Source organism: Capsicum annuum, chromosome 3 (genome assembly GCF_002878395.1).
Source record: "Capsicum annuum cultivar UCD-10X-F1 chromosome 3, UCD10Xv1.1, whole genome shotgun sequence".
In the NCBI taxonomy this organism is placed as follows: Eukaryota; Viridiplantae; Streptophyta; class Magnoliopsida; order Solanales; family Solanaceae; genus Capsicum; species Capsicum annuum.
This window is the reverse complement of record NC_061113.1, coordinates 218425304-218449921: the sequence shown is the minus strand read 5'-3', so window position 1 is coordinate 218449921 and position 24618 is coordinate 218425304. Positions and strand designations below refer to the sequence as shown.

Below are 24618 nucleotides of genomic sequence, written 5' to 3'. Positions count from 1 at the left end.
TTCAAAGTTCGGGCAAGAACTATATTTCAAGGGTGTTGGATGCTGAAATCCACCTAGATGCTATGGGTCTTGGAGATGCCATAAGGAATGAAAATACAACATCTAGTCAAAATCGTGCTAAGTCTATGATTTTCTTGCGTCATCATCTTGACGAAGTTCTAAAAATTGAGTACCTTACTACTAAGGATCCACTCGTATTGTGGAATAGCCTAAAAGAAAGGTTTGACCACTTAAATATGGTCATCCTCCTAAAAGCACGATATGAGTGGATGCATCTAAGATTTCAAGACTATAAGTCTGTTCATGAATACAATTCTGCCATGTTCAGAATTTCTTCTCAATTGAAACTATGTGGAGAGACGATTAATGATGACGATATGATGGAAAAGACACTCTCTACTTTTCATGCCTCGAATGTGCTATTACAACAACAATATCGAGAAAAATGTTTTAAGAAGTATACTGAACTGAGTTCTTATATTCTCATGGCTGAACCAAATAATAATTTGTTGATGAAAAATCATGAAAACCGACCAACTGAATCTGCACCATTCCCTGAGGTAAATAATGTGCACGCTCACTATACTAGGCATGGAAAAAGTCGCGGCCCTGGTCGTGGACATGGTCGTGGTCGTGATGACCAAGAAAGAAACCTTGTTCCAGGTATTAATCATTCATTGAACAAAGAAAAGGATGAGAAACATGAAGCAATTACTTTTTTTCGATGTGGTGGGAAAAGACATTATTCACGTGACTGTCGTGCTCTCAAACACTTGGTTGATCTTTATCAAGCGTCACTAAAGAAGAAAGAGAGAAATCCCGAGGCTAACTTTCTCTCTAAAAATAATATTGACGTCACATGCTTGGATGTAGCAGATTTTTTGAGCACCCTGAAGGAAAGATTGATCACTTGATTGGTGATGGTTCCGTAAACATGGAGGAATGAATGATTTTTTTTTTTTATTGATAAGAGTTAGTGAATAAAGAACCATGTAAAAGTAGTTGTTTGCATGTGTATTAGTTTTTGATTAGTATTAATTAGTTTAATTATATTATTGTAGTTTATTATTAAATTAAATTAAATTTTAATTTTGACATTATTTACTGAAAAAAAAAGAAAAAAAAACTTCGTGAGATGAATCTAAGTGCAGTTTACCTACTTAAATAAATAGTAATGAATGGGTCCTCAATAAAGCAATTTACTTTCTTGTATTAGTTAATTGCCTAATTGCATGATTTGAGGATATTTAATAATAATGCAATAGAAAAACAACAAATAATGAAAAAGACATCAACTTTCTACGTGTGTATCATGTTAGACCACAATACACTACAAAAGATACACATACTAATTGTTTAGTTGTTAAAAAAGATTTGCATGAAAATTGTTTAGTTGTTCACTTCTTGTATTTCTTTTAATTAGTGTTTCTGGAAAAGCTAACTAAGCACCGAAGCACGTACTAATTGTTTACAACTATTGAAAAATAAAATGCTAAACTTAGCTAATATTAACTGGACATATATTTTTTTTTTTAATAAAGTGTGATTAACAATTTCTTATAGTATAAGCTTTCACTTTGTACAAAGATTTAATATATATTTTATTTGGTGTATGTCATTTTATTTGAAGATATGGATAATTTTCAAAGTAAGCTGTCCAATTATGAAGATGTTTGTTTGATTGATTCTGGCACTACACATAAGATATTTAAAGACAAGAAATATTTCTCTCATCTAAACATGAGCAAAATTAACGTTACTATAATTTCTGGTAGTACTAATTTGATTGAAGGCTTCGGAAAAATCATTATAACCTTGCCCAAGGGAACTAAACTCATCTTAAATATTGTCATGTTTTCTCCTAAGTCTCGGAGAAACTTGATGTGTTTTAAAGATATCCGTGAAAATGATTATCATATCAAGACAATTGATGAGATGAATCTTGAATATCTTGGTATCACCAAGAATGTCTCTGGGCAGACATGTGTTATTGAAAAATTCCCTGCTTTATCTTCTGGCCTGTATTGGACAAAGATTTGTTCAATTGAGGCACATTCTATAGTAAACCAAAAGTTTACTGATTCCAATACTTTTGTACTTTGGCATGATCGTCTGGGACATCCAGGATCAATAATGATGTGACGAATCATACAAAAATCAAATGAGCATCCATTAAAGAACTTGAAGGTTCTTTCAAATGGTGAATTTTTATGCAATTCTTGTTATCAAGGAAAGCTGATTGTGAGGCCACCACCAACAAAAGTTGAGATTGAGTCCCCCGCATTCTTGGAACACATACATGGGGATATTTGTGGACCCATTCACCTACCTAGTGGGTCATTTAGATACTTTATGGTTTTAATAGATGCTTCATTTAGATGGTCTCATGTGTACCTTTTGTCATCTCGAAACTTAGCACTTGCAAAATTATTAGCACAAATAATACGATTACGGGCACAATTTCTTGATAATCAAATTAAGTCTATTCGCCTTGATAATGCTGCAGAATTTTCATCCCAAGCATTTAATGACTATTGCTTATCGATTGGGATAAGAGTAACATCTTATACCCCATGTTCAAACTCAAAATGGCCTTGCTGAGTCATTAATTAAACGTCTGCAGTTGATAGCAAGACCATTACTTATGAAAACTAAGTTGCCCACTTTTATTTGGGGTCATGCGATTTTGCATGCTGCAATACTTGTTTGTCTTAGACTGACAAATTATCATAAATTTTCTCCGTTGCAATTGGGTCAAGAGCCTAATATATCTCATTTGAGAATTTTTGAGTGCAGTGTATATGTGCCTATATCATCACCAAACCGCAATAAAATGAGCCCCCAAAGAAGATTAGGAATTTATGTTGGGTTTGAATCACCCTCCATTATTCGCTATCTTGAACCATTAATGAGAGATATGTTCACTGCTAGATTTGTAGATTATCGGTTTGATGAGATAGTTTTCTCAAAATTAGGGGGAGAAGATAGTGACATCAAAAGAGAATTTTTGTGGAAAAATTCATCACTATCTCATCTTGATCCACGTGCTTCTATTTGTGAGAAAGAAGTACAAAAGATTATTCATCTGCAGAAAATTACAAATCAAATGCCGGATGCATTTACTGATTTAAAAAGGATCACCAAATCACATATTTCTGTCGAGAATGTCCCAACTTGAATTGATGTTTCTAAAGGACCATCCACTAGTGTCATAGCTAATGAATCTAAAGCACGATTGAAGTGTGGCAGACCATTAGGTTCTAAGGATCGAAATCCTAGAAAAAGAAAAATAAATGGTCAAGATGACACTACGAAAGATCCTCATATTTGAGCTATGTTGATATTCCCAAAGAAATCAATGAGCTTGAGACTCAAGAAAATGAGGAACTATCCATAAATTCAAGTGATGTTGAAACTAATTTGAATTGATCTGAAATAGTAGTGGATCATGCCTTTACATACAATATTGCAATGAAAATCATGCAAGATAAAGAGGATCTTGAACCTTGATCTGTCACAAAATATTGACAAAGAAATGACTGGCCAAAATGGTAAGAAACAATTCAATCTAAATTGAATTCACTTGGCAAACGTGAAGTTTTTGAACCTATAACTCAAACACCTAATGGTGTTAAGCCTGTTGGCTATAAATGGGTCTTTGTGCGAAAAAGAAACGAGAAAAATAAAATACAAAGGTATAAAGCGCACCTTATTGCACAAGGATTTTCATAACGGTCTGGTGTCGATTATGATGAGACATATTTGCCAGTTATGGACGCAATAACATTGTGTTATCTTATTAGTTTCACTATCCATGAGCGACTTGAAATGCATTTGATGGATGTGGTAACAACCTATCTATATAGATCACTTGATAATGAGATATACATGAAAATTCCTGAAGGATTTAAAATGTCGAAAATATATAGTTCAAAGCCTCGAAAAATGTATTCCATTAGATTACAAAGATCATTGTATAGTTTGAAGCAATCTGGACACATGTGGTATAATCGACTTAGTAAATATTTATCTAAAGAAGGTTATACGAATGATGAAATTTGCCCATGTGTTTTCATAATGAAAACAACGTTGGAGTTTGTTATACTTGCTGTCTATGTCGATAACATAAACCTTCTTGGAACACCAATAGAGCTTCAAAAGGTAATTGATTACCTAAAGAAAAAATTTGTGGTGAAAGATCTCAAAAAGTCAAAGTTATGCCTTGATTTGTAAATTGAGAATTTGACAAACAGTATCTTTGTCCATCAATCTGCCGACACAGAAAAGGTGTTGAAAAGATTCTATATGGATAAAGCACATCCATTAAGTACTCCGATGGTTGTTCGATCACTTGATGTAAATAAGGATCCATTCCAACCTCAAGAAAAGAATGAGGAACTCCTTGGTCCTGAAATGTCATATCTTAGTGCAATTGGTGCACTAATATATCTTGCAAATATTACAAGGCCTGATATTTCCTTTTCAGTAAATTTTCTAGCAATGTATAGTTCTGCTCCTACTAGAAGACATTGGAATGGGATTAAACACATATTACGGTATCTAAAGGGGACTACCGATATGGGCTTATTTTATTATAAAGATTACAGTTTCGATCTTGTTAGTTATGTTGATGCTGGGTACTTATCTGACCCGCATAAAGCTCGGTCTCAAATAGGTTAAGTATTCATATGTGGGGGTACTTCCATATCTTGGAGATCAACAAAGCAGTCTATCGTAGCCACTTCATCGAATCACGCTGAGATTATAGCTATTCATGAAGCAAGCCGAGAGTGTGTGTAGTTAAGGTCCATGACACATCTCATTCAAGAAAAATATGGCTTGAAATATGATAAAGTACCCACAATTTTATATGAAGATAATGCAACATGCATAGCACAACTGAAAGGTGGATTCATAAAAGGAGATAGAACGAAGCATATTTCACCAAAGCTCTTCTATACATATGAGCTCCAAAAGAATGGTGATATTGACGTACAACAGATTCGTTCAAGTGACAATGTGACTGATTTATTCACCAAGTCTCTTCCAACTACAACTTTCAAGAAGATGGTGCACAAGATCGGAATGCAAAGATTCAAGGCTATTCTTATTAGGGGGAGTTAATACGCGTTGTACTCTTTTTTCCTTACGAGGTTTTGTCCCACTTGGTTTTCCTTGTAAGGTTTTTAATGAGGCTACCTATATGCGTATTGTTAGACATTCAAGGGGGAGTGTTATAATATATATCAATTATAGTGAATGTCTATCAATATCTATTTGATGTCTATCAGGATTTGATGTATTTGTCTTTTAGTGTGAAACTAGGGGCAAATTCCCCCTATAAATAGAAGGTTTCCTTTATTGTAAATCATCCCTCAAGAGAAGAAATAAGAATCACTCTCTCTATTCTCTCTACTCTTCTTCTTGTTCTTTATTGTTTTATAGCAGTTTCAAAATTATACTTCTTCTAATTCAAAATAAGTGAATTTTTGTCTCAATGCATACATATTAAGAAATAGAAATTAAGACATAAATTGTACTTTACTTTCTATTTTTACTCTTTTAATATTATCAAATTACTCTTGAAATTTCATCCACATTAAAATAAAGTCAATTAAGTCTCTTCGAACTCATCTGTACTATATTAAAAGTGTGAAGCGCCTTAGAAATGTTGTTTGAACTTTTTGCCCTTCATTAAAATTCTTTGAAAGAAAAAATTGTCTTTTCACTTATTTTCTACAATTATTAAAAATTAAAGAGCATCAAAATATTTGCAAAATATATGCTAAAGTAATGTTGGTAGATTTTTTTTTCTTTGTGTAGATAAAAACTTAGCCTTAAAATATATTATAAGAAAAAAAAAAGAATAAAAAATAGTTAAAAAAAGAAGTAGCATTTCGTTGGAAAAAAATAATGAAGTGAAGAAATTCCTAATGACTTTGTGATAGCTTCTTTTTATCCTCTTGACTTGTGTGAGTGAGATGTATGCCTGGAAATCTGACCTTTCTGTAGCAAATTGAAAGGTATACTATGTGACTTTTAAGTGTATTGAATCAGTTTTAAATGACAATTGATGTATATCTTGAGTAACACTCGATCGAAAATAAATCGAATTTAAAACTCTCATACATCAGATTCATTCCAAAATACAAGTGCAGTATCATGAGCTTAACTTACTAGAGCTTAAACATATAACACATGTCGAAACTAAATTTTTTTTTTTTTTTTACTTTCAAAAAGAAATTCTCTTCCTTTAGCCTAGAATTTCTTATTTATATTTTTTCTGTTAAAAATTCACTTGCTTAGAAACTTTGAAGTTCAGATTGTCACCATCTTTTTTACTATAATCTTTTACCTTAATGTTCATTTGTTACAAGCAGTTGCATTATACCATTATGTTCATATTAATATTGTTCTTTATTTTCTTGATATTTAAAATTTTGAAATTAACTGAAATAAATAGTTATTGAATTTAATTTTAAATAATCAAAGATTTCACGTGTGAGATAAATACAGTTAAACTAGTAACCTAAAAAGTAAAAAGTATAAATAAAAGATAAAATTGAAAGAAATTTTCAATATATCGATTAAAAAAATAAATAATTCACTTATTTTAGACATTAAAAAATAGCTCAAAAATTTATTTAGACCAAAAAAAATATTATTCCACTATGCTAACATTAATATGAGATAAATTATCTCTTATAAAATATAAAATAACATAATTTAATAAAATATCTTTATTTACCTCATCCTACCCACAAAAGGTCATACACCTCACATTTTAGGTTTCTTAGCTATTTTATCACCCAAAAAACACCCACCCACCTGGAGGGACCCTCTTTTGATTTTAAAAAGGAAAATGCGGGGATATTAATTGTTTTATGGTTATGGTGTCATGTGGATGTGTTTATTAGAAGGTCTGATATGTAGACTCTGCGTCAACCAGAAATGTGGTGCTATAAATAAAATCGTACAAAATATAAGAGGAAATTGCATGTTATAGATTTAAATATGGGTGATTTTAGATATTTGATCTTAAATAAGAATATTTTTGAAGAATAACTTTTTACTTTTTAATATAATAAAAGTATCATTTTGCCCTTCTACACCTCAAATATATTTTTAAACTTTTCATACTCATTTATCTCTCCAATTTTATTTTTTATTATTTTTACTTTTTATTTTTCCTTTACTTTTATTATTCTACTTTTTTTCACTTTTTTATTTTTTCCTTTAAATTTATTATTCTATTCTTCATTATTTTCAGTTTTTATTTTTTTCTTTAACTTTATTTTCATGTTTATTTTTTTCTCTTTTTATTTTTTTCAACCATTATCTATTTCTTCATTTTTTTTTAATTTATTTGTCTTTAACCTTTATTTAGAGTTTTTCTTATTTCTTTTTTTCCCAAATTTTTCTCAGATATTCATTCTCATTGTTCATTCTTTTTCCTCATTTGTCAAATACTTTTTCTCTTGCTCCTCTTTCTCTTCATCCGATTTCAATCAAATAGACTTATGATATTGATCATCAGCCATTGGATCACGATTTGGGATTTAATTGTATCATTTGATGTCTCTATTATCGTATTATTTTATTACAGTTTACAGGTGGTAGATGAATATAGATCGACTTTGAGAATTATTTTCAGTAAAGGTTAGATTTATTTAAATAAATTATCCATCTTTATATATTCAAAATATGTTAAATTTAATTATTGTATTAATATTTATTAGTTAAATAAATTTTTTATTTAGTGTAACGTTTGAACTCATTAAAATGAGGTACATGCACGAGGCGCGCACACCTAAACTAGTTTAAATAAATATTTAACACCTTGGAGATTATCCTCATTTCTTATCTTTCTCTTGATCCTCTTTTACATCATGGTGTAAGAGCTATTGACTATTGATATGGTCTAAGTTAACATAATCGAGGAGAAAAATTAAGAAAGCTAGTAGGAGTAAAAGTGGTGGTGGTGATAGATAATGAATTGCCCAAGAAATTGAGTCATAATCATCAATTGTATCTGAATGCATCAGATACGTCTGGAGTTATGTTGATTTTTATTCAATTAGCGAGATCTAAGAACTATTGTGTGGATTGAATCGATGAGAATTGCCATACTTGGAAGAAACAAGTCGAGATTCATCAATTGCACATGTAGGAAAGAAAGCCTCGACCCACATATCTCTCATTTCTCAAAGATATGTTGCCCGAACGTTTAATGTTTGGCTCTTGTTCTGTGGATTCGAAAGAGTGGTTTTATTCACTTGTAACTGGTGGTCGACCTTTGAATGACACGGTATTATCACTTGCTATCCTAATCTGTATTTGTAATGTGCTTTTGACTTGTCCTTTATTTTGTTCCTCCCTTTCTTCCAGTAGGTCAAACATGCTGACAATATTTTTTGTTTGGCTGTTTGTAATGGTTATATTTATTCTGATTCTTGGAATACAAGCTTAAAAAAATTATTTTTATGTGTATGTTGTAGACGATGAACGTCTTGGTGAAAATCCAGCTTCTGCTAATGTTGATCAGTAGTTTTGTTTGGGTTTATTAGGAAGTGCTAAAGTTTGTTGGTTTGTGTTTTTATTGTTTGTTTGGTTGTTTTTTATGAAAGTTTGATGTCTTATCCTTTATTTGCCGTTTACTTCATTAGTAGAGCTAGGAGGCAGAGTTAAATAGAGGTTGTGCAATGGCGAAAATTCATATGTCATATTATAAGATCAAAAACTGTTTTATGTGTATATTGTAGATGATGAACACCCTTGATGAAAATCCAACTTCCACTAATACTGGGAAGTAGTTTGGATTGGCTAATATCTACCTGCAACCTTTGTAACTTTGGTGTAAGGTTGTAACTTTTCTATTCACTAGTAGAGCTAGGTGTATAGTTAGAGGGGCGAAAGGGGGTCATTCGGACCAACAACAATATACCAAATAAAATTCCACAAGTCACAAGTGGGGTCTGGGGAGGGTTGAGTGTATGTACCCCTACCTTGTGCAGGTAGAACTGGACCCCCTTTGTAAAAAATTCATATTGTATACATTATACAAGGTCAAAAATTCTCTTTGTTATGTATTTACTAAAGATGATGAAAATTCGGCCTCCACCCTTTTAAACGATGTTGTTTCAGTAGTTGATTGGTTAAATATCTAGCTGCTACTTTGTAACTTTGGTGTAAAGCTGTAAACTTTTCTATATGTTCAATTCATGGAGTTCTATTTCCTCTTGCTTATTCTATGCTCTAGTTAGATTTTTTCTTTTAAATCATTCATCTAGGTAAATATATGTATAGAATTGGCTACCCCAAAATATCAAAGAAATTCTGGAAAAGGTTGAATGTCGACTTAGGCAAGGTGTCTATACATCACGAGTAAGTAAAAGAGAGTGATTTTTTCCTTTGAAACTAAATAAACTGTCTAGAAATGCTTTGATGTGATTTATTGCAAAGTAAACAGTGGAATTAAACTTATAGTAAAGAAATGATGCATCGATTATGTACCCAAGAAAATTTATTTGAATAGTTGAAAGAGTAAGAGAAAAAAGTTACATGATTCTTGTCATACCTGGAATACACAATTACAAAAGTTAATCTACTTTATGTATCATGAGTTTACAATTGTATCAACAATCACCCATATTAGAATAGGGCTTATAGTGGGATAAGTTAGAAGAGAAGCAGTGTTGTGTCATAGTTTGAGTTGTACCTATGTCTGATTTGATCGACCTTTTAAAGTATTCTTCCTTTCTTTTACAACTAAAATACTTCTGATGGTAAAAAACCAACATCTTTTTCTTTGCACACTCTTGATCGGCAACTCCTTAGCAATGGAGGTTTGTGTACCAATACTTATTTGGCAATAGTTATCCTTTTATTACCCCTGGTGGCTTATTTATTACTTCTCTCCTTTTTCGTTATAGTCTCTTCCTATATTCTTGGACAAGCTTGTACCTTCGTGGGCAACAATACTAGTATCTGTTACACTGATTCTCATGTTCGAAGAGGTGGTCTATTCTATTCATCAACTTAACCTTTCATCTTGTTAGCTATGGAATTTGTTCGGCTCTTGTCATCTAACTAGGTTCGTCACTTTTACATTTGCAGATAATTCCTCAAGCAATCTGTACTCGTTATGGATTGACAGTTGGAGCCACTGTAGCACCCCTTGTTCAGCTTCTTCTCTAGTTATTCTTCCCCATTGTTTATCCAATTAGTAAGGTATAAAGCACAACAATCATATTATATAATTTACTCATGTAGAGTTGTTAAGTTTCCATGTTTTGCTACCAAAGAGAGAGAGAGATGCTTCACCAGCTGTGTGTTTGGTTTTTATCTTGTACTTGTAATCCGAGTTAGATGACAGGGTTTAAGAAATAAAACTACATGAACCCATCAGCAACTCAAAAGATAGATCTATACTCATATACGCTACAGTGGTTAATTTGTATGCTTTGTTCCTTTTCTATAGCTTGGAAAGAAATGAAAAAAATGCAACATAAAGTTGAATAGAGGAATTCCTTGATTATGTTCTCCCTCTATTTGGATTTACTTATTACATTTTGATGTGACACACCTATTAAGAAATTAATGATTGGTATAGTGACTTTACAATATTACCGCTATCAAATGATGTTTAGTAATAGGTATTGAAAATGATTTGGAGAATAAGTAATTAATGCTAAGGGTAAAATATGGATTTTTTTATTTTGTTTTTTCTTGATTTGTCAAAAATGAAGGTAAAAATGAAAATAAAATTAGGAAAATAGTGACAAGTAAATCCAAATGGAAGGAGAAAATTAGTAATAATATCACAGTTACTTCATTTTTCTATCTTTATTTATTTTTTGCTACTACTATAAATGAGAGACTTCTCATGCTAATAATTTGATATGTAAAATATCCATCAGTTTCTTTATTAAGATACACAGATATTCATATTTAGAATTGAGATAAAAGGCCAAAACCTCATGCAGCAATTTGAGAGAATTTCTCAGTGCTACTTTCTGTTGTTAAGGATCTTATAGTTAGTTTGATAAAGAAAAAGGATCATAACTTCATCCTTGGTTTTTCTTCTAGGTCTTGGATTGGATGTTAGGTAAGGGGCATGCTGCCCTTCTGCGGAGAGTTAAGCTAAAAATATTTGTGGATTTCCATGGCAATAAGGTAATCTATTCAGTATTTCCTAATTTTTAATGCTAATCTAAGCAAGTGTAAATATATCTCTGGACATGCAATATTTTTGTATATATGCATGAACACAATCCGCTTACACGATCAAATTCATCTCACTAAGATTAGGTGCTATAACTAGTTAAACCTCATTTTCAATTCATTATGTTACTTTTACTGTATACCTCAGCTTATTTGCTTCTTATTGCTATGACAGGATAGAAAAGGAGGGGATTGACACATGATGAAACAACAATAATTGCTGGAGCACTTGAGTTGACGAAAAAAATTGCAAAAGATTCAATGACTCCAATATCAAAGGCTTTTTCTCTTGATCTGGACGGAACACTTAACTTGTGGGTTTATAGGTTGCTGTTCAATTTTATTTCAAGCGTTCACAAACTTTTTATTTTCAGTTTATGTTCCTCGAGAAAAATATGAACTTGGACACTAGATTTTGAGAGTTTTTGACTTTACTGATCGGTGCATATATGTACACGACTCCAACCGTACCAGGCGCAGTGATAATTGTTCAAAAAGTGATGTTACCTTACTAAACATTGATACCGTATTTTTTGAAAAAGATTAATTTCTATCTTGAGAAGGGCATTGAAAAATCTGAAAATGACACTTTACCGATAAAAATAGTTGATGAGCTGCCACAACAAACTCAATGGTATCTTATTGCATTTATTTTTTAAATGTTCATTTCACTTTTTTTTTGTTGTTTTCCATATATTCACGAAATATATTTCTTTTGTATCACAGTGATTGTGGAGCATTTATTTGTGCGTTTACTGAATATGTCATTCATGGTAGAGATATTCCTAAATAGATTGACATTGGTTGTGTTCGCATGAGGTATGGAGCTTTGTTGTGGGATTATAGAAAGAGAAAACTAGAAGTTGGTATAAAAGACAACACTACAAAAAAAGTTAGCAGATTATTTGGAAAGAAAAAGAGGAAGAGGACACACTAGGAGTAGTATTTTAGTTTTGTAGTTATTGAAAATCACTGCACATGAAGGAGTTTTAGATATTTTTATGCAATTATGTAAAGTTTAAACAGTCTTTTCGAATTGAATCGGCTATTTTTGATGCGATAATGTAAAGTATACAATGTAGAATCGCTACTGATTCATTTGTTGGTATCTTTGTATATTTATGTTTTATTATCGAAGAATATTTTTTCCTTTCTTTGTGACAAGTTTTTCCCCCGGGGCAAGAGTTATTAAGTGTCTTCTAAATTAGTAAACAATGTGGCAGGACCAATTCATGCCCATGAGGTATAACTTGTTCCTATGGGGGTTGTCTCATCATTAATTATATGCGACTGCTACATGAGTATTTTGATCATTATGAACTTTTCAATCACATTTGTCCTCGATTAAACAACATAAAATAAGAAATAGTTTGGACCTTGTAATGTAAGGGTCATCTACTCCTCCTCAGTAGTTGGTTCTCCACTTTTATTTATTTGGTTAGATGCTTGATTTTGTTGATTGGTATCATCTTTTTTTATACTCACAATTGAATACTCCCTCGTGCTTTTCTTTTTGTAATTTTTAATATTTATTGCTTTTGTTCTTGGTTTATAGTATTTTAGTTTTTGATCTAGAAGATTGATTCTCATATGGTTGTAAGATTGTAATATTCCTACAAACATATTTTGTATAGTAGAGGAAGAATGTTCTTTGAAAAGTTGTGAGTTGAACCACCTTTGATGTCTAAGTCTTGCCTCTAGGGCAAGAGTTATAGATCATCTGTCAAATCATTATAGACTATGCTAGTGTCAACTCTTGTCTATGGAGTATAACTTGTTCCTTTGGGGTCTAAAAATCTTGCCTCTTGGGCAAGAATTATAAATTATCTACCAAATAATTACACACTAATCTAGTATCAACGCTTGGCCATGGGTCATAACTTGTTCGTTTGTTGTATTAATTTTTGCCTCTAGGGCACGAGCTGTAGATCATCTGCCAAGTTATTACACACTAAGCTAGTGTCAACTCTTGGCCACAGGACATAACTTGTTTCTTTGGAGCTTAAGTCTTGCCTCTAGGGCGAGTGTTGTAGATCATCTACCGAATCATTACAGAATAAGCTAGTGTCAACTCTTGCTCATAGGGCACAACTTGTTCTGCATTTTGTCTTCAAGGCAAATTTTAAAGTATATCCCGTGAAATTATTTACATCACATCTCTTGGGGTGTAGTCCTTCCTCGCATTCTGTTAATATGATATATTTTTACACATCAATATATAGAAAAATTTAACATGCTAAGTAATTTTTATAAACAATCAATAAGAAGGTATTGAGTTAAATACTTCACCACAAGTTAAAACTTCATATAAATAAGAAAACATTCATGATTGAAAGTCAAAAGTACTTGTTACTAACTAAAATAGGGGATAAAAAAATCCTATTATAACTTCTATTTTGATCCAACTTCTTGGATAAAAAGTAAAACTAATCATGTTTTCTTATTTTCTTTCTGTATCTTCTTGCATATGGATGAAGGATATGAGTGTAGTGACAATTTGATCTGTTCTGCCCGGTTCTTTTGCATCTCAAACATCTGTAATTGTTTCTTGAAGATTCTGTTCTGTAAGGATATCTGGATGTTTGTCTTCTCCCAAGCAGAACCTCCTTATCTGGGGGTTTTGTGATCAGGTCCTTTATGCTATCTGGGATAATCCATGATATTGTGTTTCCAACTGGTAGGATTTCTCCCTGGTATGTTTGTAGCCAAGGCTGTATTGAGAACCAATAAGAACAATAGCTAGACTTGTTCAAATGTCTACTGTTTATCGTTGCAATTGTATAGGTGCATGGTATCTCATGTGTTTAAAATACCAAGCATTGACAGGTCCTACTCTTCAGGTCTACAATATATTTAACTCCTCCTTTTCTTACAACAAATCTTGTTGCATCAATGGGGTCTACCTGTAGATAAAATAATAAATAAATGACAACTTATAGTGAAACATCTAGTACAAGAGCAGAATCAGGCATACAGAGCAATCAACCATACATAGGGGATGAATTTTAAGGCAACCAAAAAACAGCTACAATCAAGCATATAACATCAAATCACAATCTAATATTGAACTAATCAAAAATTTAATAATAAGTGATCAATAATAAGGAGTCACAATTAAGGTTCTATTTCAAAATAGAAGAGAAGGGTCAATATAGGGGATATTTAGAGTTTTGATGCTTGGCTTGGTCAGGGATAGCGCAGGAGAAAGATCTGTCATCCAAGGAATGAACTTTCAAAGTCAAATTCCTTGTATTATATGGAAAATATAGAACCTTGCTCAGGAACAACAGCTAATTCAATAGTGATGCTTCCAACATATGAGCAGGAGAATCAGCTACAAATAAACTGAGATAAAACAGATATTGCATCTAACCTGGGAGTAAAATCAACTATGATAGTAAAACATCTAGTATATGAGCAGAATCAACCATACAGAGCAATCAAACATACATAGGGGACAAATCTCGAGGAAACTAAAAAATAGGTACAATCAAGCATACAACATCAAATCACAAACTATCACACATCTATAAGCAGAAGCAACGGAACAGAAGCAACAAAACACATATTTCACGCGCGAATCTCAAAAAAAATAAAAAAACTAGCAATAAATCATAAATAACATTAAACTAGTATATATAATCTGCAATAAAAAAATAGTAACAGTATATTGCCCTATTATCAAAATACAATTTCAATTACTTACTTTCAATTTCAAGGCGACTTGAATTTTGTCAGTCACCTCCACTTTTGCCCAACGTGTGATGTTATGAAAGTTGCTTTGTGCTTCTATTTTTCTTTCATAATACCAACTTTGTAACTTGTTCTGAATGTAATCGATCAGTCCCAGTATTGGAAGTTGCCTTACTTTTCTCAGTGTCATATTCATGGACTCCACATTGTTAGTTGTAAGCATATTGTACCTTCTATTGGTATGAAATGAATGAGCCCATCTTTCTTGTTCTTCTTCTTTCAAGTACTCCGCAATACTTTTATCAACTTTTTCTATCTTATCCATGAAAGTATAAAATTTAGTTTGTTTGTATGTTGTTGCTGCATTGTAGAAGAGTGATAGAACCACATCTGAGAAGTATCTTTTTCTTAAATTCTTCTCTATGTGACTTATGCATATCTCGTACTGACACTCTAGATAGACATTTGCAATTGCATTTACAATGGCTGGGTGACGATCTAATAGAATAGATAATTGTTCACATACCTCAATTGCATTTCTTAACTGATTGAAGAACCAGCTATAAGACTCATTATTTTCTGAGTCTGCAATTCCAAAAGCCAAAGGAAATATGTTGTTGTTTTCGTCCTTTGACACTGCTATCGTGAAGACACTACGATATTTTGACTTAAAAAATATTACATCTACCATTATTACCGATCTACAGTGGTCCATCCAATGATTGAAGCGCCATAAGAATAAAATGCATATTGAAACCTGTGTTGAGCAAAATAATATTAGTAACAATTTGCATTTGATGTTTATAATCAGAGGACAACAATTTACTAAATTAAGTCTTGCGTATGAGGCAAGATTTGCATATATGTTAATAATCTAATTAGTGCAATTAAAGAATAAACTTTTGCCTCTTGAGAAAAAGTTTACAACTTCAACAGTATAGCATTTGTGCGATAATTTTCTAAACTAAGTCTTGCCTATGAGGAAAGATTTTCATCTATGTTAATATTATAATCAGTGCAAATAAAGGATAAATTTTTGCCTCTTGTGCAAAAGTTTTTAATTTCAATAATTTTCTAAACTAAGTCTTGCCCATGAGGCAAGAGTTGCATATATGTTAATAATCTAATAAGTGAAATTAAAGAATAAACTTTTGCCTCTTTGGCAAAAATTTTCAATTTCAACAATATAGCGTTTGTACAATAATTTTCTAAACTAAGTCTTGCCCATGAGGCAAGAGTTGCATATATGTTAATAATCTAATCAGTGAAATTAAAGAATAAACTTTTGCCTCTTAGACAAAAGTTTTCAATTTCAACAGTATAACATTTGTATAAACTAAGTCTTGCCCATGAGAAAATAGTTGCATATATGTTAATAATCTAAGTAGTGCAATTAAAGAATAACCTTTTGCCTCTTGGGCAAAAGTTTTTAATTTCAACAGTATAGCATTTGTATAAACTAAGTCTTGTCCATGAGGTAAGAGTTGCATATATGTTAATAATCTAATCAGTGCAATTAAAGAATAAACTTAATAATTTTCTAAACTAAGTATTGCCCATAAGGCAAGAGTTGCATATATGTTAATAATCTAATCAGAGCAATTATGGAATAAAGTTTTGCCTCTTGGACAAAAGTTTTCAATTTCAACAGTATAGCATTTGTACAATAATTTTCTAAACTATGTCTTCCCCATGAGAAAAGAGTTTCATATATGTTAATAATCTAATCAGTGAAATTAAAGAATAAACTTTTACCTCTTGGGCAAAAATTTTCAATTTCAATAATATCTTAAACTAAGTCTTGCCCATGAGGCAAGAGTTGCTTATATGTTAATAATCTAATTAGTGCAATTAAAGAATAAACTTTTGCCTCTTGGGCAAAAGTTTTCAATTTCAACAATTTTTTAAACTGTCTTGCCCACGAGGCAAGAGTTGCACATATATTAATAATCTAATCAGTGCAATTAAAGAATAAACTTTTGCCTCTTGGACAAAAGTTTTCAATTTCAACAATTTTCTAAACTAAGTCTTGCCCATGCGGCAAGAGTTGCATATATGTTAATAATCTAATCAGTGCAATTAAAGAATAAACATTTGAACCTTGGGCAAAAGTTTTTAATTTCAACAGTATATCATTTGTACAACAATTTTCTAAACTAAGTCTTGCCCATGAGGCAAGAGTTGCATATATGTTAATAAGTTAATCAGTGCAGTTAAAGAATAAACTTTTGCCTCTTGGGAAAAAGTTTTCAATTTCAATAGTATAGGATTTGTAACTATTCTCACTATCCCTCTTTATGTTTGTGTACGTGCCTGGGTTGTTTTCTTTCATCATCTGAAGATACGCTGCCAACCTGTTGTAGTTCTCTTCCGCGGTTTCTCTTATCACCTTATAGACATGTTGTTTCGCTCGCCATCCTTTGTTGTAGGATATGATTATTCCATATTTCCTTCTCATTTCATCTACCATGAAGTTTGGTGTGATTACATTACTAGAGTCACACACAAGCTCTAGTATTTAGTCACATATGACCTTTGATGTTGCATTTCTGTGGTCGGACGTTATAAAATCAACTGAGCAATTGTGAGCCTTTTCATATGTAGTAACCTAAAAAAGAGCAAAGAATCGGGAATCTTCGAGGCATAAAATTGCCACACGCAGTTGAGGTCCAAACATCGCAGTGGATATCTTGTTATGCTTGATTTGATAACCTTAAATTGATTGTTGTGTGTGATTGCAATGTTTGACATGCATGTCATCATATTTTGTTTGTTAATGAAGATCTACTTGATATTTACCTCATTCAAAGAGGCATTGTGTCTCAAGAGAGTAGTCTCGACATCAACTATCCTCTTCTTTTTTTATCGTACCCTCTTAATCTTCGATGGCCTCCCCATTTTTCATCTATTGCAGCCTTCAATATAGGTTCGATAACCTGTAACTCATTATTTCTATCAATAATTTCAATTAATTGTCTCATATTGTAATGCTCAATACTCATTTCTTTTCCATCCATTCCAAGCACAACCCTTGTGAAAAATGAAACAACAAAAAATTAATAACAATTTAATTTAGAGTATATATCTTCAACAAGTAAAATCATTAAAGAGTAAGGCATAGTCAACTATTACCCATGAAGCATAACTGTCAAAGTGTTGCTTCTAGGGCAAGAGTTATAGGTCATCTGCCAAATCATTACATACTATGACAGTGTCAACTCTTGCCCATGGGGCATAACTGTCTCAGTCTTGCCTCTGAAAAAAGAGTTATAGGTCATCTGCCAAATCATTACAGACTAAGAAAGTGTCAACTCTTACCCATGGAGCATAACTTGAAATGTATGGCAAAATCTGAAGATGCTAAAATTGTACTTGAAATTATTGAATAACACATACTATAAGGGTGATTCTAAGAGGGTTGTTTACTTTAGAAATAGGTTGCAAGTGATACAACATAGTTTATTAACTCAATACTCTGATAAGGCCTTGAAAGAGAATGATGTACTGACTATCATTGAGAAGTGGAGCAATATTAAAGAGAGCATGTTACAATAAAAATTCAGGGCTTTGTGTATAAACTAGGTGATTCAAACCCCGTGTATTTTAGTGCAGTTATGAAAGAAAAAAAGTAACAAGAATCTTATTTATTTTTAAACTAAGAATCTTATTATTTTAGTATTTGCTTTGCCTTTCAGGTTTTTGGTTAATGCTTTGTTGAATATATTTTTTGTCTCACTGAATACAGCCAGAAAATTTTCTTTTGGCTTGTAAAATCTTGTAGATAACCATGGCTACCCCAAACGGGATTATTTATTATTCTGTCAAATCACCTCAACACCCAAAGGTTCACGCCCACAGTCAAGGGACTGAATATAGCAAACATAATGGATATTCTAATATGCCAAGACTAAAGTTTTCTAATAAGGGGTTCTGGGAGATGTATGAAAAACTAAGCAACCGTGTTATCTTCAGGGGATCTCCTGTGTTGTATCACTCAACAGAAACAAGCGATACTGAGACAAAAGAAGTTGCCAGAAACACTGATGATTATTCCAACATATCTAGGTAAGCATGGTTCAACAACAAATGGTCAATGAATATAAATATGATGCGTATTCGACAATGAAGAATTTTTTTTAACACTGAAAAATTGTATAATAGTAACCTTGTTACCTAAAGTGTCAAATCCTACTACTATTAGAGAATTTAAACCTATTGCCTGTTGCTCTATATTATACAAGCTAATAGCTAAGGTGCTCTATCTTAGAATCAACAAGTTAGTGCTTCTTTAATCTCTAAAACATAGGTTGGATTCATCCGAGATGGAAAATACAGCCTTTTCCTCCAAGACCAAACCCTTGCAACTACTCAAACACAATTATAGTCACAATAACAAACTCCCCACAACATGTTCGACACAATTCCTCATCATCTTCTAATGCTAATTATACCACTAGTTTGAAATACTTGGAACTAATTTCTTGTACCACCTTGACCTTATACATTTGGCCTTCCCAAAATGTATTGCGATCAATGTTAGCTTCCATATTAACAACCTTTACCTCCAAGACCAACCCCCACAACTACTCAAACACAATTATAACCGCAATAAAAAACTCCCCACAACGTGTTCGAGGGAATTCCTCAATGGTAAATATGTTACTACAACATCAGCATATCCCAAGTTCAGTTTACGTTCACCTACTTAAAAATCAAATCAATATGCTAATTATATAACGAGCTAAAATTATCACAATGCATCAATAAGCTAAAATTACCACAATGAATTTTGATGATGAAATTCATACCTGAAGAAACCTTATGGCTAAAGTCGATTCTGCGAATGTGTGAAAGTCGATTCTCGAATTTGTAAGAAAGAGATTTAACAGCAATATTTTGGAGGTCGATTCTGGAATTTGGAAAAAAGAGAGAAAGAAAGAGATTTAAACCGAGAATATTTTGCAGGAGGGTATTTTCGTCCAAAAGAATATGACTTAACAAGTAAAGGCTATTTTAACAAAGCCTTTTTATTTAGGGATAAAATTTGAAAGCTACCCTAATTTGTCTATATTTGAGAATTACCCACACTTCACATTAAAACGAGAGGTAGGTGTGATCAAATCAAACCAAAAAAATTACATAAACTTGAAAAGTTAAATCAAATCGGTTAAAGAAAATTAAGTAGGCTTGATTTGGCATTGGGTAAGAAAAAATTGAATCCAATCGATTTGTCAAGAAATAGGTTTCCAAATTAATTACACTTGATTTAAGACTTTATATAGAATTTTCTTTGAAAATATGTCAAGCAATATACATGATTATCTCATTGTAATATTTAGAGAAAAAACATCATTTCTTCCCCGAACTTGTTCGCTCAACTTACTTTAGCACTTAAACTAAACTTCAATTTATTTACCCCCTTAACATCTTTGAAGTATATTAATTTCGCCTCTCAAAATTGAATACCACTCTCACAACGGAGAGTGTGTTACACTCGCCTACACATCAACGCCACGTCAATGCCACGTCGGAGTTAAGTCATTACCACATAAGAAATTACTATTTTTCTAAAAAGAAAATAATCCCCCACACATTATTTTTATATATTTATTTTTAAAAGATAAAAAATATATATGTACTATTTTATTTATATAAATATATACATTTATATATTTTTATATATATATATATATATATATATTTATATTTATATATATTAAATAAAAAAGGCACCTCCACCCCCATTTTCTTTCTTCTTCACACCCACCCACCCACCCACACTGCCTACCCCGCCCATCTGTTTTCCTCTTTCAGCCCTTATCCCCACCCGCATCCTATGCAACCCTTCTCTCCCCTTTCTATCTTCTTCAAATCACCCCTCCCCTCTCCTTCATTTTCTATCTTTTTCAAACTTAAAGAATATTACCAATAACTATTTTTGTTGTCCATTAAGAAAAAACAAAGTACCAATTATTTCTTCATCAAACTTCACCAATTTAACCACAAATTCAAGAAACAACAATGCAGTAGCGTCACCACGTCCCGATTCAAAACTCTTCATTCTGATATATTCCGGCAAAAGTCATTGAAAAACAATTAAAACTAATTCATAAAAGAATATACATATAAAATTAACACCACCACCACCATTAACACCACCATCACCATTAACACCGCCGCTAATAACTTTTCTTCAATTTAAATTTTATTTGAAATTTTCAAGTCCATAAAGATAACTTTTAATTTTGAAAAGGGAAAATGACCTTCTGGACCCTTGTACTATGTTGGCTTTATAAGTTGGACACTTCTACTTACATATTTGTCATCTGAACCCTTTAACCCATTAAAAAGCAATATTTTGCATCCTTTGACCATTGACCGAGCCTATGTGGCATTCAAATGATGATTAGGACAAAGAGGGTGCAGTCACACGCCTGGGTGTGCGAGTGAGGGTCAATTTTTGACCAATTTTATATTAAAATAATTTTTTTTAAAAAAAGAGGCACTTAATTTTTTTTTAGTTTTTTAATTTAAAAATATTTTAAAAAATTAAAAAATAATAAATTTAAAAATAAAAAATAAAAAAAAGGTCGCCCCCAACCCTCTCCCCTAATCCAGCCACTCCCTCACTCCACCTAGCCCAGTCCCAGCACCTCCCGCCCATCCCAGCCTTGTCGCAGCACCCCCACCCCACCCAATATTCCTAACCCTACCCAGCCTCATCCCAGCACCCCCTACTTGATACCAACAACAATGTACAAAAAATTTACTTTCCTTAGCATCTCTACTTCACCATTTTCCCTCAAAAAAATTCAAACCCTCTATTGATGCCAACAACAATGTACAATCGCCCTCCTTTGTCCACCATTTCACTTCTCCATTCGAACTCAAACAAGCCATTGTCTTCCTCATCAAAAGCAATAAACGTCTCTCCCTCCCTCCCCTTCCTCGTATTGCTTCATTTGCGAACCCACTCCTTACTTTTCTTTCGTACAGCAGATCTGGGCAATCCCTGAAGAGGGTCTTTGCTTTATTTATTTATTTTGGTCAAGTCTTTGCAGTGGTTGATATTGTTATTGTTTTTCATTGTAAAAAAAATATATTAAATTACTTAAATCACAAAAATTTTAAAGAAAGCTTTTTACATTGAATTTCAAGTTTCTCTAATTACCCAAATCACAAAAAATTCAAAGAAAGCATAAAAATTGAGTCTTTACGTTGAATTTCAAGTTTTTTGAATCACCCAAATCACAAAAATCTCAAAAAAAAATTGTTTTCATACTTCTTAAATTTTTCGGCCCTTACTTTTTAATTTTTTCGTAGAGCAAGAAGAATAACAAGATGAAGATGATAAAGGAAAAGAAAAATGAGAAGAGGAGGAAGAAAAACAAGAAAAAAAAGAAGAAAGAAGAAATGGAGAAAGAAAGAACGGGAAAGGCAGAAAAAGAAAGAAAAAGAGAAAGAGAGAGAAGGGGGTGTTTGTTTGTTTATTTATTTATTTATTTTTATTTTAATATTTAATATTTTTTATATATAAAAATGATGTGGAAAATGACGTGACAGATGTGGCGGCCGACGTGGAAGCTGATGTAGAGCGAGTGTAACACACTCACCGAAAAAGTGTTTAAAATATTGCTTTTTAATGGGTTAAAAGGTTCAGATGACAAACATGTAAGTAGAAGTGTCCAACTTACAAAACCGACATAGTATAAGGGTCCAGAAGGTCATTTTGCCTTTTGGAAATTCAATTTCATTCTTTTCTAATGATCTTAAGTCAAGGGGTTGAAGGGGGAGAAATTAAAGGTGGGGTGAAGGATTTGGTAATTGAAGGAGAAGAAATTGGGGGTTTGGAGAGGGAGTGGGCTGATGGTGATGAAGCTGGCGGTTGAAAGAGGAAGGGGTGGGTGATGGCGGGTTTGGAGAGAAAAAATTATGGTGGGGGTGGGGTAGAAGAAGCAGATGGGAAATAGGAGTGGGTGGTATGAAGAAGATGAAGAAATGGGGGTGGGGAGTATGAAGAAGATGAAGAAGGTGGTTTTTAGTATATATATATATATATATATATATATATATATATATATATATACTAAAAAGTGGGGCCATATCAGTTTTTACATAAGAAAACACGCTTTTTTTTCTTTTAAAAAAAAATTCCACATCAGCTTGAGGGGTGAAAATAATACACGTTAAAGATGTTAAAGAGGTTAAAGATGTTAAAGAGGGTAAATAAACGAAAGTTAAGTTTAAGTGTTAAAGTAAGTTGAGTGGACAAGTTTGGGATGATTTCTTTTCTCTAATATTTAGTACTTTTGTAATTATATAACGTATCCACTTTTATATATTTTAAATAAATAATGCTTAATTAATTTAGCGTATATCATCATTTTTAAACCAAGTGTTGTTGAAATACGTTAATTTATTCTTTCATATTCATATTTAAAGATTCGTCGAATTTGAGATAGTATATGATTGAAAATTTTTAAATCAAACAAATTAAGTGTATCATTTCTTAGGATTTATACTAATTTTTTGTGTTTAGTTATTAAAAATGTGTTTAAGTTTGAAGGCTTAAAAAATTAAAAAAAACTGTAGACTAACCAATTTATTTGTATTCAATAGATTATATATTTATCAATTTGTCAATCATCACCAGACATATATTGATTTAGCAAAGTTTTATCCATAACTCCAATAAAATAAGATTAAAATAGTACTCATTTAACAAAAATATCGAAAAAAAAAAACACGAAAAAAATTGACTAAATCGAACCAACCAAACTGATATACTAATTGGTTTGGTTTCACTGAAAGACTGTGCAAACAATATTATAATAATCCCCACATAATCACTATAAAAACCAAGTAACCTTTTGCGGTATCCATATCGATTAATTGAAAATGTAAGCTAAAAGGGCAAAAACCGAATGAAAATGAGTGATCAACAAGACAAAACACAATTGGAGGATACAAGTCATGTTGCCTTTTCCACACTCAAAAGTATTAATTAAAAAGATAATTTAATTAAATTATTTTATTGAATCTTTGATTTTAATTTAATACTAATTCCTTCTTTTGCCGCATTAATCTTCCTCCACCTTTATTGAGTAAGAATAAAGACGAAATAGTAACCAACCATAGTCGACCAAAGGCTCAATACACTAAAGCAACATTTTCAATTTTATTCTTGATAAAGAAATGGACCTTATGTCTAACTCAACCTCAAAAGCTAGCTCATGAGGGGAGGATTGCCCAAAATCATATAAGGAGACCAAGGACCCTTTAACCCACCGATGTGGGACTCCAACACCCCCCGCACACCCAGGACTGGACATCTGGAGCATGAACAATATAAGACGGGGGGCTCAACATCAGAAACAATGAACTGGGTGGGCCTGACTCTGATACCATAATAAAGAAATGGACCTTGGACCTAACTCAACCTAAAAAACTAGCTCATGAGGGGAGGATTGCCCAATACCATATAAGGAGACCAAGGACCCTTTAACCCACCGATGTGGGACTCCAACAATTCTTCACTTGATGTTTGACATTCCTACTGAATTTCTTGATATTTTTCCATATAAAAATCCAGGTGATTTAAGAACAATTAAAAAAAAAGGGAAAAAAAATCTAAACATACAAGATTAGATTGTTTAATGCTAACGAATCTTTTCAGTTTTCAAATTATGACAATTTTTGTTA

The 24618-nt window shown here is 32.2% G+C and overlaps 1 protein-coding gene and 1 pseudogene across 1 annotated transcript; one reads left to right on the top strand and one right to left on the bottom strand.

Moving 5' to 3' along the window:
• The first annotated feature begins 485 nt into the window (after window positions 1-485).
• On the top strand, window positions 486-12016 carry LOC124896813 (annotated as a pseudogene).
• A 1633-nt stretch (window positions 12017-13649) lies between these two features.
• On the bottom strand, window positions 13650-15607 carry LOC107865078. Its single transcript, XM_016711433.2, has 3 exons — window positions 14930-15607; window positions 14037-14126; window positions 13650-13934 (listed from the first exon to the last, which is right to left on the bottom strand). The coding sequence occupies exons 1-3, from the start codon at window positions 15605-15607 to the stop codon at window positions 13650-13652; spliced, it is 1053 nt and encodes a 350-aa protein (XP_016566919.2).
• Window positions 15608-24618: the final 9011 nt, after the last annotated feature.